Source organism: Haliotis cracherodii, unplaced genomic scaffold (assembly GCF_022045235.1).
Source record: "Haliotis cracherodii isolate W230 unplaced genomic scaffold, xgHalCrac1.p SCAF_6, whole genome shotgun sequence".
NCBI classification, from domain to species: Eukaryota; Metazoa; Mollusca; class Gastropoda; order Lepetellida; family Haliotidae; genus Haliotis; species Haliotis cracherodii.
This window is the reverse complement of record NW_027266319.1, coordinates 22,435,841-22,448,779: the sequence shown is the minus strand read 5'-3', so window position 1 is coordinate 22,448,779 and position 12,939 is coordinate 22,435,841. Positions and strand designations below refer to the sequence as shown.

Below are 12,939 nucleotides of genomic sequence, written 5' to 3'. Positions count from 1 at the left end.
ATTGTTTCTCATTAAACCAGTAGAATACAATATCATGTACATAACACTTTTTAGTCAGAGGTTTCAAATCACAATAACACATTGTTTCTCATAACCAGTAGAATACAGTATCATGTACATATCATTTTTTAGAATATTAATTTAGATTGGTCATCAGAGGTTTCAAATCACAATAACACATTGTTTAGTAAACTACAATACTTTCCACCACTAGCGATGACCCTACCCATTTCCAAGAAACCATCCAAACATAGCTCTCTATCTCCAACACAGTAGGCTTATCTTCTTAAATAGCCTGCAGTACATTTATCTGGATATAAATATTTATATGCTTCAGATGATCAAAGAAGGATCAATCATTGGACCGAATCCCTCAGTGGTACCATAAACACTGATACAATCTCTTGCATAACCAATCTACTTTAACGAAAAAGACTCAAGGCATCTTTTGCTTTTGTGAGACGACCAAACTTGCCTTGACCATATTATCCTAACGTCCTGGCTATCAACGCCCATGGTAACCAGCAAAATAGACCGAGACAAAAGTCCACTATTCTAAATGAAATTCAGATTGCTGCTAACCATTGCCCTTGAGAGATATTTCCCTTCCTAGCTTTTCAGGACCTATTTACGAATAATTCAAAGGACTGCCATCAATCTTTCTACCCCTTGAGATCACAGCCTGACGCTTCAACTTCTATATGGTGCGATTCCTCTAGCAGTAAAACATCTCCTTTTCTGGTATTTCCTACACAGAATATACATACCGAAACACGCTATCTTAAAATTTCAGGTTCTATCCTATAGTTACACTTTGAAAATACTGAACCAGGTGATGACCTGGCCCTGGCCTTCAATTCATTGAGTGATAATCAACCTTTGAAAATTTAATCTCTTCTTTCATCTTTTATTGATTTTCCAAAGAGCTGGAACAAGCAAATGAAACCTTTCTGTTTAAATAGTCTAACTCTTGTACATTAACCCTTGTTGTGTGAGGAACAACCACATGAAACCTTTCTGCTGGAGTAGTCTAGCTCCTGTAGATTAACCCTTGTTGGGGTTGGAGTAAACACATGAAATCTTTCTGCTGGAATAGTCTAGCTCCTGTAGATTAACCCTTGTTGGGGTTGAAGTTAACACATGAAACCTTTCTGCTGGAATAGTCTAGCTCCTGTAGATTAACCCTTGTTGGGGTTGAAGTTAACACATGAAACCTTTCTGCTGGAGTAGTCTAGCGCCTGTAGATTAACCCTTGTTGGGGTTGGAGTAAACACATAAAAGCCTTCTGCTGGAATAGTCTAGCTCCTGTAGATTGACCCTTGTTGGAGCTGGAGTAAACAGATGAAACCTTTCTGCTGGAATTGTCTGGCTCCTGTAGATTAACCCTTGTTGGAGCTGGCGTAAACACATGAAACTATTCTCCTGTAATTGTCTACCTGCAGTAATTAACCCTTGTTGGGGTTGGAGTAAACAGATGAAACCTTTCTGCTGGAATTGTCTGGCTCCATTAACCCTTGTTGGAGCCGGCGTAAACACATGAAACTATTCTCCTGTAATTGTCTACCTGCAGTAATTAACCCTTGTTGGGGTTGGAGTAAACACATGAAATCCTTCTGCTGGAATAGTCTACCTCCTGTACATTAACCCTTATAGGGGTTAGAGTAAACAGATGAAACCTTTCTGCTGGAATAGTCTAGCTCCTGTAGATTAACCCTTGCTGGAGCTGGAGTAAACACATGAAACTATTCTCCTGTAATTGTCTACCTGCAGTAATTAACCCTTGTTGGAGCCGGCGTAAACACATGAAACTATTCTCCTGTAATTGTCTACCTGCAGTAATTAACCCTTGTTGGGGTTGGAGTAAACAGATGAAACCTTTCTGCTGGAATTGTCTGGCTCCATTAACCATTGTTGGAGCCGGCGTAAACACATGAAACTATTCTCCTGTAATTGTCTACCTGCAGTAATTAACCCTTGTTGGGGTTGGCGTAAACACATGAAACCTTTCTGCTGGAATAGTCTACCTCCTGTAGATTAACCCTTGTTGGAGCTGGAGTAAACAGATGAAACATTTCTGCTGGAATAGTCTAGCTCCTGCAGATTAACCCTTGTTGGAGCTGGAGTAAACAGATGAAACCTTTCTGCTGGAATAGTTAAGCTCCTGTAGATTAACCCTTATAGGGGTTAGAGTAAACACATGAAACCTTTCTGCTGGAATAGTCTAGCTCCTGTAGATTAACCCTTGTTGGGGTTGGAGTAAACAGATGAAATCTTTCTGCTGGAATGGTCTAGCTCCTGTAGATTAACCCTTGTTGGGGTTGGAGTAAACACATGAAACCTTTCTGCTGGAATAGTCTAGCTCCTGTAGATTAACCCTTGTTGGGTCTGGAGTAAACACATGAAACCTTTCTGCTGGAATAGTCTAGCTCCTGTAGATTAACCCTTGTTGGACCTGGAGTAAACACATGAAACCTTTTTGCTGGAATAGTCTAGCTCCTGTAGATTAACCCTTGTTGGGGTTGGAGTAAACAGATGAAATCTTTCTGCTGGAATGGTCTAGCTCCTGTAGATTAACCCTTGTTGGGGTTGGAGTAAACAGATGAAATCTTTCTGCTGGAATGGTCTAGCTCCTGTAGATTAACCCTTGTTGGGTCTGGAGTAAACACATGAAACCTTTCTGCTGGAATAGTCTAGCTCCTGTGGATTAACCCTTGTTGGGTCTGGAGTAAACACATGAAACCTTTCTGCTGGAGTAGTCTACCTCCTGTAGATTAACCCTTGTTGGAGCTGGAGTAAACACATGAAACCTTTCTGCTGGAATAGTCTACCTACTGTACATTAACCCTTGCTGGAGCTGGAGTAAACACATGAAACCTTTCTGCTGGAATAGTCTAGCTCCTGTAGATTAACCCTTGTTGGACCTGGAGTAAACACATGAAACCTTTCTGCTGGAATAGTCTAGCTCCTGTAGATTAACCCTTGTTGGACCTGGAGTAAACACATGAAACCTTTCTGCTGGAATAGTCTAGCTCCTGTAGATTAACCCTTGTTGGACCTGGAGTAAACACATGAAACCTTTCTGCTGGAATAGTCTAGCTCCTGTAGATTAACCCTTGTTGGGGTTGGAGTAAACAGATGAAATCTTTCTGCTGGAATGGTCTAGCTCCTGTAGATTAACCCTTGTTGGGTCTGGAGTAAACACATGAAACCTTTCTGCTGGAATAGTCTAGCTCCTGTAGATTAACCCTTGTTGGGTCTGGAGTAAACACATGAAACCTTTCTGCTGGAGTAGTCTACCTCCTGTAGATTAACCCTTGTTGGAGCTGGAGTAAACACATGAAACCTTTCTGCTGGAATAGTCTACCTACTGTACATTAACCCTTGCTGGAGCTGGAGTAAACACATGAAACCTTTCTGCTGGAATAGTCTAGCTCCTGTAGATTAACCCTTGTTGGACCTGGAGTAAACACATGAAACCTTTCTGCTGGAATAGTCTAGCTCCTGTAGATTAACCCTTGTTGGACCTGGAGTAAACACATGAAACCTTTCTGCTGGAATAGTCTAGCTCCTGTAGATTAACCCTTGTTGGACCTGGAGTAAACACATGAAACCTTTCTGCTGGAATAGTCTAGCTCCTGTAGATTAACCCTTGTTGGACCTGGAGTAAACACATGAAACCTTTCTGCTGGAATAGTCTACCTACTGTACATTAACCCTTGCTGGAGCTGGAGTAAACACATGAAACTATTCTCCTGTAATTGTCTACCTGCAGTAATTAACCCTTGTTGGGGTTGAAGTAAACAGATGAAACCTTTCTGCTGGAATTGTCTAGCTCCTGTAGATTAACCCTTGCTGGAGCTGGAGTAAACACATGAAACCTTTCTGCTGGAATAGTCTAGCTCCTGTAGATTAACCCTTGTTGGAGCTGGAGTAAACACATGAAACCTTTCTGCTGGAATAGTCTAGCTCCTGTAGATTAACCCTTGTTGGAGCTGGAGTAAACACATGAAACCTTTCTGCTGGAATTGTCTGGCTCCTGTAGATTAACCCTTGTTGGAGCTGGAGTAAACACATGAAACCTTTCTGCTGGAATTGTCTACCTCCTGTAGATTAACCCTTGTTGGAGCTGGAGTAAACACATGAAACCTTTCTGCTGGAATAGTCTACCTCCTGTAGATTAACCCTTGTTGGAGCTGGAGTAAACACATGAAACATTTCTGCTGGAATTGTCTGGCTCCTGTAGATTAACCCTTGTTGGAGCTGGAGTAAACACATGAAACCTTTCTGCTGGAATTGTCTACCTCCTGTAGATTAACCCTTGTTGGAGCTGGAGTAAACACATGAAACCTTTCTGCTGGAATAGTCTACCTCCTGTAGATTAACCCTTGTTGGAGCTGGAGTAAACACATGAAACCTTTCTGCTGGAATTGTCTGGCTCCTGTAGATTAACCCTTGTTGGAGCTGGAGTAAACACATGAAACTATTCTCCTGTAATTGTCTACCTGCAGTAATTAACCCTTGTTGGGGTTGAAGTAAACAGATGAAACCTTTCTGCTGGAATTGTCTAGCTCCTGTAGATTAACCCTTGCTGGAGCTGGAGTAAACACATGAAACCTTTCTGCTGGAATAGTCTAGCTCCTGTAGATTAACCCTTGTTGGGGTTGGAGTAAACAGATGAAACTTTTCATCTTGAAAAGCCAAATTCACACTTTAACCATGTTTTTGTGTGTTTATTTACTTGTTGTTAAACGAAGCACCCAGCAATATTCCCGCTATATGACGACAGTCCAGTGATTGACATCATAAGCATCAATCCTTAAAATTGGGATACGATGACATGCATCAACCAAGTCAGCAAGCCTGACCACCTGATCCCTTTAGTCACCTCTTATGTCAAGCGTAGTCGCATTTTACGGCGAGCATGGGTTACTGGAGACCTATTCTAACCCAGATCTTCATGGGTCCAGTGATGTATGCCAAACATTGTAATATCACTGTTTTGTGTGGATGCAATTAAATTCTCACACCAAGTTCTGATCAGTGTCAAGCATTTCCCAAATGATGTCATGAAAGTGCGTCACGACTGACATGATGCTTCCAAGACTGTATCCTGTGTGTAGCTGTGCTGCAACAGCTTTTTGATCCAGACAGGAAACAAATTATTTTAGCCAACTATTCTGATTAATCTATTTTTATCTGTTAACAATGGTGGGTTGCCCTTTTGCAAAACTATTAATATTTTTCACAATATACTGTGATAGTTTGGGTAATAAATGTAATACTTTGGTATTTTGTTTTACAAATAAAGCAGAATTCATATACAAGGTAAGTTTTCATAATAATAGAAATATGTGTTTACAATTAAAAATATTCCTCCTGTTAAGGAATTATAATATCTTGGTATTCATCCACTAAACGAGAAACACAATTTCTCGAAGACCACACGTGATATGTCTGTATGGATGATGGGGTTAACACATCTTCAGCCATTATTGATCATCTAAAATTCAATTTACACATTTAAGAAACCATCACGTCAAAACAGTTCACGTTAAATAAATAATCTTCATGATGAGGGCAACATGACCAGAAGTTTGCTACAAAATGTGTTCTGCTGCCAAACCTAGAAACATAATTAGGACAAACTGGGATTCAAACTCACAGTCTAGATTTCTGGCTTGCCTAAGATGCAGCTCAGCTAATATATAATACGTGAAGATGTTTCAAACTATTATTTTGTATAAAAGACATATTACCTGACAATTTGATAAAATGTTGTTTATAACCTTTTCAGTTCTCAGAATATTATATGCAACCTTTGTTGAATGACCTCATATTTTATTGTAACAGAATAATGACTACTAAGTCAAATGTCTGAGCCTTATTTCTCTGATTTCAGTCAAATTCATGTAAACACAAACTCACAAACTACTTAATTTCTTAATGATAGTGGAGCGATTGGGTAGCCTAGTGGATAAAGCGTTCACTCATCACGCCGAAGGCCCGGGTTCGATTCCCAACATGGATACAATGCGTGAAACCCATTTCTGGTGTCCCCTGCCATGATATTGCTGGAATATTGCTAAAAGCGGCGTAAAACCATACTCACTCACTCACTCACTCTTGATGATAGTGATAATAGAGAGTAATAGTAATTACACTATCCGGATATAGAGTTACTATTTTTCAAAGTGGCTGCCTCATCAACACATATAATCAGATTCACCTTACTGTAAGGCTACACTCCATGTTGGGAGCATCAAGTTCAACCTGGGTCGGGATGATTTAATACTGAATTATTGTCCATGTCGAATTTGTGTTATCTTTAATCACACATTATTTGCTTTCATGACCTTAGAATTTCTAAAGTCAGCATGTCTATTATGCCGCTCTCAGCAGTGTTCCAGCAATATCAAGGCAGGGGATGCCTAAAATGGGCTTCACACATTGTACCCATGTGGGGAATTAATGGTACTCTGAGCTTTGTGTGGCTTTATTCAAATGTAAATGCAATATAATTTTAACATTCTAGTAACACGTCACAAAAAAGCCAAATGAAAAATAGAGAATTTGAAAAATATAAAAAATAATTGAAGATAATATAATATAATTCTTATTTTTATTTCAACCACAAAGGTTTGGAGAATAGATATTTGCAAACGATCTCATAAAATAAGGTTTTTGCAAAGTATTCTTTGTTTTTTTAGAAATCAAACACTGTCCAATAATAAATTTACGCGCACCACCTTATCAAATAGAGTACTGAATCATGCAATGACATTTCTTCGACCTCATCTGTGCTTAAAAGCAGTGTTCCAGTATGTCCCTGGCAGACAGGTTAATGTGGCATGTGATCTGCCCATCGTCTTGTTTCACAGATCGGTACCCCTTGGTGCTGGCGTGGCCTACCTGACAACTTTAGTCCCATTTCTGTTGACTTGAATATCAACCATACATCCTGAGTCAGTGTAGGCAGCAAGGTTTATTTCAGCAAATTCAGCCTGCAAATGAAGAAAACACGCTTGAATGCAGCAATAACATTGTCGATGCAGCAAGTTCAGATATGAGAAACTGCACAATATAAATCATTAATGCCACAAACAGACCAATATTTGTGGATTTTTTTGATGACCTTATCAATATGCAAATAAGTATATTGTCCTCCTTGAAGTTGATTTATTACTAATCACAAATCTTTGCATGTGTAAATGAGAGAGCTGGGTGTAAGGCTGCTTTTAACATTATTCCAGTTACATCACCTCGTGTCAGCTTAATGTAGGAGGAAAGCCCGAAGTGATGCAGGTCCCAGACATTTACATTTTTGGCAAAACACATGAGCACAGGTATGGTGCTAACAAACCTAGAAACACAAACCGGAAACCGGGATTCACACCAACATTCTTAGGTTTCTGGCATTCCCAAGGGACACAACTCTGCACAGTGAATTGCTGTACCTTAGACGCCTAGGCCACTCATGCCCCAAAAAATCTTGCAATACAATAACAAGCATACAAACAATTACAGCATTTATACATAAAAAAGACAACTCCTTTCACTTTTGACACACAAGAAAAGAAATAGGTGTGTCCTATTCAGAGTTTAAGGTAGCCATCAAGTAATACCCAAAGGCTGGAAGACTAAGAGGAACATGTGACCTACATGTCACAACTAAATTTCCTTTCTGCACAACGCACAATCTTGATGGCTGCCATTAACTCAGCTGTGATGTTTACCTTAATTATTCATGCTCAGGCTATCACTATTGGAAACTAATGTTAAACTGAAAGAGGTTGTCTATTTAAGCAAGGAAAGCCTGTATTATTCATCCATCAGCTTATCATCTCCTCTTTACAAGACACATCATATTAATGATCTGAAAATCATTTTCATTAGAAAGTGATGTGTTAATTCAAATACCTTATTATAACTTTAGAGATTATGGAAATTCAGAATTTTCACATGCACTTTTAATAGGATTGTAGCAAGGATTGTTTCACAATATGATATGGAGCTAGACAGGAACAGATCAGTGTGGTACACAATAAAATACAATTCACGTCTGAGTAAAAGAATGATGGCTAGGGAATATTTTTCATCCAAAACAGGAGATCTCCATGGTAGATATTGCTGCAATGAAATTGCATCACAATGCTTTGCAGACCATTGATTGTGATGTCATTTGTTACCGTGACATCACAATCAAATGACATCACTAATGGCTCTGCTACTAATGCTGTGAGCAGTACTTTTTTCACTTAAGACACTGCTTATCACTGTCTACAAACTGAAAAAGTTGGAAGAATGATGTTGGATGACAAATAAAATCTCAGCAAGCCTCAGAGTTTTTCCACTTTTATTAACTTGTGTTGATATATTTTTTTATATCAAAAGACACTCGGGTGAGATTCTCTATATATACTACGAGTGTAATGATTGATAAAAATTATTGATGCAACACAACTGTCCATGCTTGATGACAAAACACCAGTCAAGTATGAAATAGCAACAGTTAACACCAATGCTGTCCTTCACTATCGAAGTAAAGTACTCTTCAAACTACTTAGCTACCGCCTCTGTGGTCTAGCGGAAAGAGCGTCTGCCCGGAGAGCAGAAAGTCCAGGGTTCGATCCCCGGCCGCGTCATATCAAAAGACGTTAAAAGATGGTACTTGTTGTTACCCTGTCTGGCGCTTGGCATTAGGGGGCTAAAACAAGGACTAGTCGTCTCGGAGTCAGTGTACTGTGTCTGAGTGGGGTATTCATGTTAAACTGTGGCATGGTATCTCAGTGGGCTAGTACTACAAATCGGCATCAGTCCAGACTAGTACAAGCAGCCACACAAACACACACACACACATATGTGCATGCACGTCGCAATATAAGTGCAATAATCTTGGACGTGACATTAAACCCATTTTCACCTCACCTCACCTCTTCAAATTAGCACAATTAGTAACTATTGCAGTGCCTATATTGTTCATGGTATCACAACAGTGTTCTGTTGATAGTAAAGATGTCATTGCTAGTCACCCATAGTTAATACCATATTCTTCTGCATATATTTGTCAATACAATTCTATATCATCTGAGGCTAAATGTGAATATTCAATATTCAGTACCAAGTATAACAATGGATTGAAATTTCCCTCACCATTACAAGTTCAGTCAATAAATAGTTGCGACAAAATCAAATATTGCCATTAACTGATTTGATATAGTTGGAACAGTACAATGGGCTCTGCTTTCAGCAATGATTTATGATTAGGGGTGAGTGTTTGAGTTGGGTTTTACGCCGCTTTTAGCAACATTCCTGCAATATCACGAGGAGGGACACCAGAAATGGGCTTCACACATTGTACCCATGTCGGGAACTGAACCAGGGTCCTCGGTGTGACGAGCGAACGCTTTAACCACTAGGCTACCCGACTGCCCCGGATATGCATCAGTGTCATTCTAAGTGACATCGTCTGTTCATCCGCTTCCAACTGTCATATTGGTTTTTTTCATGTGATTTAGGTTTGAATGCCCATATGAATATTTACACAGTTTGCACTTAAGGCTCAGACATTCAGATAAATCCTTGGGAAATGTTTTTAACGGATGAAGTCTAAGAGAATCTTTCAGTAAGGCCAAAATACATTCATTATTAAATTTTCATAAAATTTAAAAAATAAATAAAAAAATAAAGAACAAAGCGTGGTTTATTTAACGATAACACATTGTTCTATCATGATGTCATTTCTGGCAATTTGAACATGCGTTTGCAACTTGATGACGTCGTCAATTAGACAACATTATTTTTGAGAGGGAAGTGTCTAGTGAGTTGTTCCCCTTGGATGTAGATGGGCAACATAGATAAATGCAATGGCTGAATGACTGCACTCAAAAGTGGGAGGGAAATGACAATTGGCATAGGGAGAAAAGGTACAGATAATCGACGCGAAATTTGGATTGTATTCAGGGACTCATCATTGTTCAAATACAGTTAAATATTTTTAAAGCTTGTACATTATATTTAAATCCTCAAAGAGTCTGCATATATACTCTTAAAAAAAAGAAACTTGACACTGACTTTCAAAATGTAATATAATGCGATTGTTTCAAAATAGGACAGAGAAACCATAATTGAAACACTGTTTGAAGATCAATGTACACATCAAAACATTAATCATGTCACCTAGACAGAGACACGTACATGATACAATTAATGTCACAGGGGTACAGAAAATGTCAGTATTGGTTGTGCCCAACACGTGCATCAATCACTGCTCAAGTTGTCAATAACATGCTGTTGGATGTGCTGCCATTCATGCTGAAGTGCATCAAGAAGCGCCGGAAGTGTTTTGGGCGGTGGATTCCTTCTGCGAACGCATCGATCCAACTCGTCCCACAGATGCTCAATCGGGGACTAATCTGGTGACCGGGCTGGCCAAGGTAATGTCTTGATGTTGTTGTGCTGTAAGAAGTCCTGACAAACATGTGCCATATGCGGTCGAGCGTTGTCCTGCTGGAACTGTCCGCCATGAACGTTGACGTGAGGAAGAACGTAAGGCTGTGGGATCAAGTCTCTGTAACGCACACCTGTCAATGCACCTGCCACATGCACGAGAGGTGTCCTACCACCGTGATGAATTCCGGCCCATACCATGACACTCCCGCCGCCAAATGGGACAACCTGCAGCACACAGTTGGGGGCGTAACGTTCACCCCAACGTCTGTAGACACGTGCGCCCCCATCAGCACGTGTGAGTAGGAAACGGGACTTGTCAGTAAACAGTACATTTCTCCACCTTGCACGTGCCCATCTAACCCTCTGTTGGCACCAAAGCAGACGGACCGCCAGATGACGTGGGGTCACTACATGACTTCGAACAGGTCTTCGTGCAAAAAGTCCAGCCTCCCTCAGTCTGTTGCGTACTGTTTGATCTGTTATTCTGCATACCCAAGGGATCTTTGTGGTTGTAGATGTGGCTGTGGTAGTGTGGTCTCGGAAGTGTCGCAGCCGGATATATCAATCTTGTGCTTAGGTTGTCACCCTTTGTCTTCCTGACCTTGGTTTGTCGTCAACTCTGTTGGTGTTGTTGTTTCGGGTCCACAGTGCGGAGATTGTCTGTCTGGATATGCCAAAGTGCCTGGCCACTTCTTGCTGAGTTGCTCCAGCTTGTAATCTCCCAATGGCATGGTTCCATTGAGCTGCATTCTGTCACCGCCTCTACTGCCGTTATTAGGACTGTATGAACAGCCGTTGATGTGGATTTTTATACCCATTCAGCAGGGGGGCCTGCATGCCTAAATGCAGGATCCTGTGCTGCACGTTTTTTACAGGCGGTTGCGTTTGGATGAAGCTGTAAAATTGATCCCCAAACGCTACGTTTATGTGCTTTGCATGTGTTTTCACGAATTATAGACACATCATCTTTCTGTTTGACTAATTTGGTTCTCATTTAATGTAATTATTTTAGATATTTGGCAAAAAGTGGTTTTACATCTAAGTCAAGTTTCTTTTTTTGAAGAGTATATATATGACTCTCTGCACGCCTCATAGTTTATTCTCCCTGCAGTGTTTAAATGTACATTAAACAACTCCCACTCATCATTTACTCCTTAAATAAAATATTCTGTCATAGGCATAGTACTGGGATGTGACTGAAGTGTCTACCCCATACTGCCAACACTATCTTGTCATGTAAGTCACTGCCCAAGAAACTCCTTCTGCAACGTAGCAAGCATTGATGGCAAAGTCGTTATATAACTGCATAGCAGGATTCTCGCCATATTTTTATATTTTAAAACACATGTTTTTCGGGTGGCAGTGATAAAAATATTTAAAAAAATGATTATTCTAATATCAAAAATTCTCTTTTGCTCAGCATTTTGTATTGGAGGATCTGTAAACCAAACAAAACGAAAAAAAGGTCATAACGTAATATAAATCTGGTTTGAATGGCTTGATTCAAATCTAATTTCAGTCTTCAAAAAATGGAACAGTAACAAGACAGAATTAATGACAGATGCATTTAATAACATAATTATTTTTTGCCATATGTAAACTATTTAGCACCTTTCCTAAAGGCACGACCAATATCACATATTACACAGGTTTTAAGCATGTTACATGCGCAGCTACCACAATCCCTTCTGTGACTCAACCGGTGTTATCTACCAGTGATGACATATATATTATATTACATGCTCTCAGGGTTGAGAGGGAAGGTCCAGGTTAACCATGTTATTCTCATCCTTGAGAAGAATAAATTGTGGCTGTTTGTATCTGACATTTTCCAGTTTTAGTCCACTGAGATACCATGACAGCCAGTTACCATAAATAAGGATAGCCATGGACTATATACTACAGGTATCTATGAATCATCCATGACAGCCAGTTACCATAAATAAGGATAGCCATGGACTAAATACTACAGGTATCTATGAATCATCCATGACAGCCAGTTACCATAAATAAGGATAGCCATGGACTATATACTACAGGTATCTATGAATGATCCATGATAGCCAGTTACCATAAATAAGGATAGCCATGGACTATATACTACAGGTATCTATGAATGATCCATGACAGACAGTTACCATAAATAAGGATAGCCATGGACTATATACTACAGGTATGTATGAATCATCCATGATAGCCAGTTACTATAAATAAGGATAGCTTTGGGCGAAAATAGTGATAGCCATGAATCAACTGTGATACCCAGTTAGATTAAGTGAGTAGACAACTATGAATATAATGCACAACAATTTGTTTTCTTGTTTTATGACTTTCTTGTTCAGTTTGAAAAGATGCAGGGGGCAAACTAAATGCTGAGAGGGTTGATAGGAGAATAGTTTCCAAAACATAACATCTAGAAATGATGCATGTTTTCAATCAAACCACTTTATTATTTATTTTATATTTTTCAAAAGGATAGTCTTAATTAAG

At 39.6% G+C, this 12,939-nt stretch overlaps 1 protein-coding gene across 4 annotated transcripts in view; it reads right to left on the bottom strand.

Annotated features, from left to right (window-relative positions):
- Positions 1 to 12,939, bottom strand: part of LOC139444883 (synapsin-like) — a 92,717-nt gene that overhangs the window by 54,297 nt on the left and 25,481 nt on the right. For all 4 annotated transcript variants that reach the window (XM_071225887.1, XM_071225888.1, XM_071225885.1 and 1 more), the window contains exon 3: positions 6,910 to 7,001. In XM_071225887.1, coding sequence (XP_071081988.1) covers positions 6,910 to 7,001 — 92 coding nt within the window. The remainder of the gene's footprint in view (positions 1 to 6,909; positions 7,002 to 12,939) is intronic.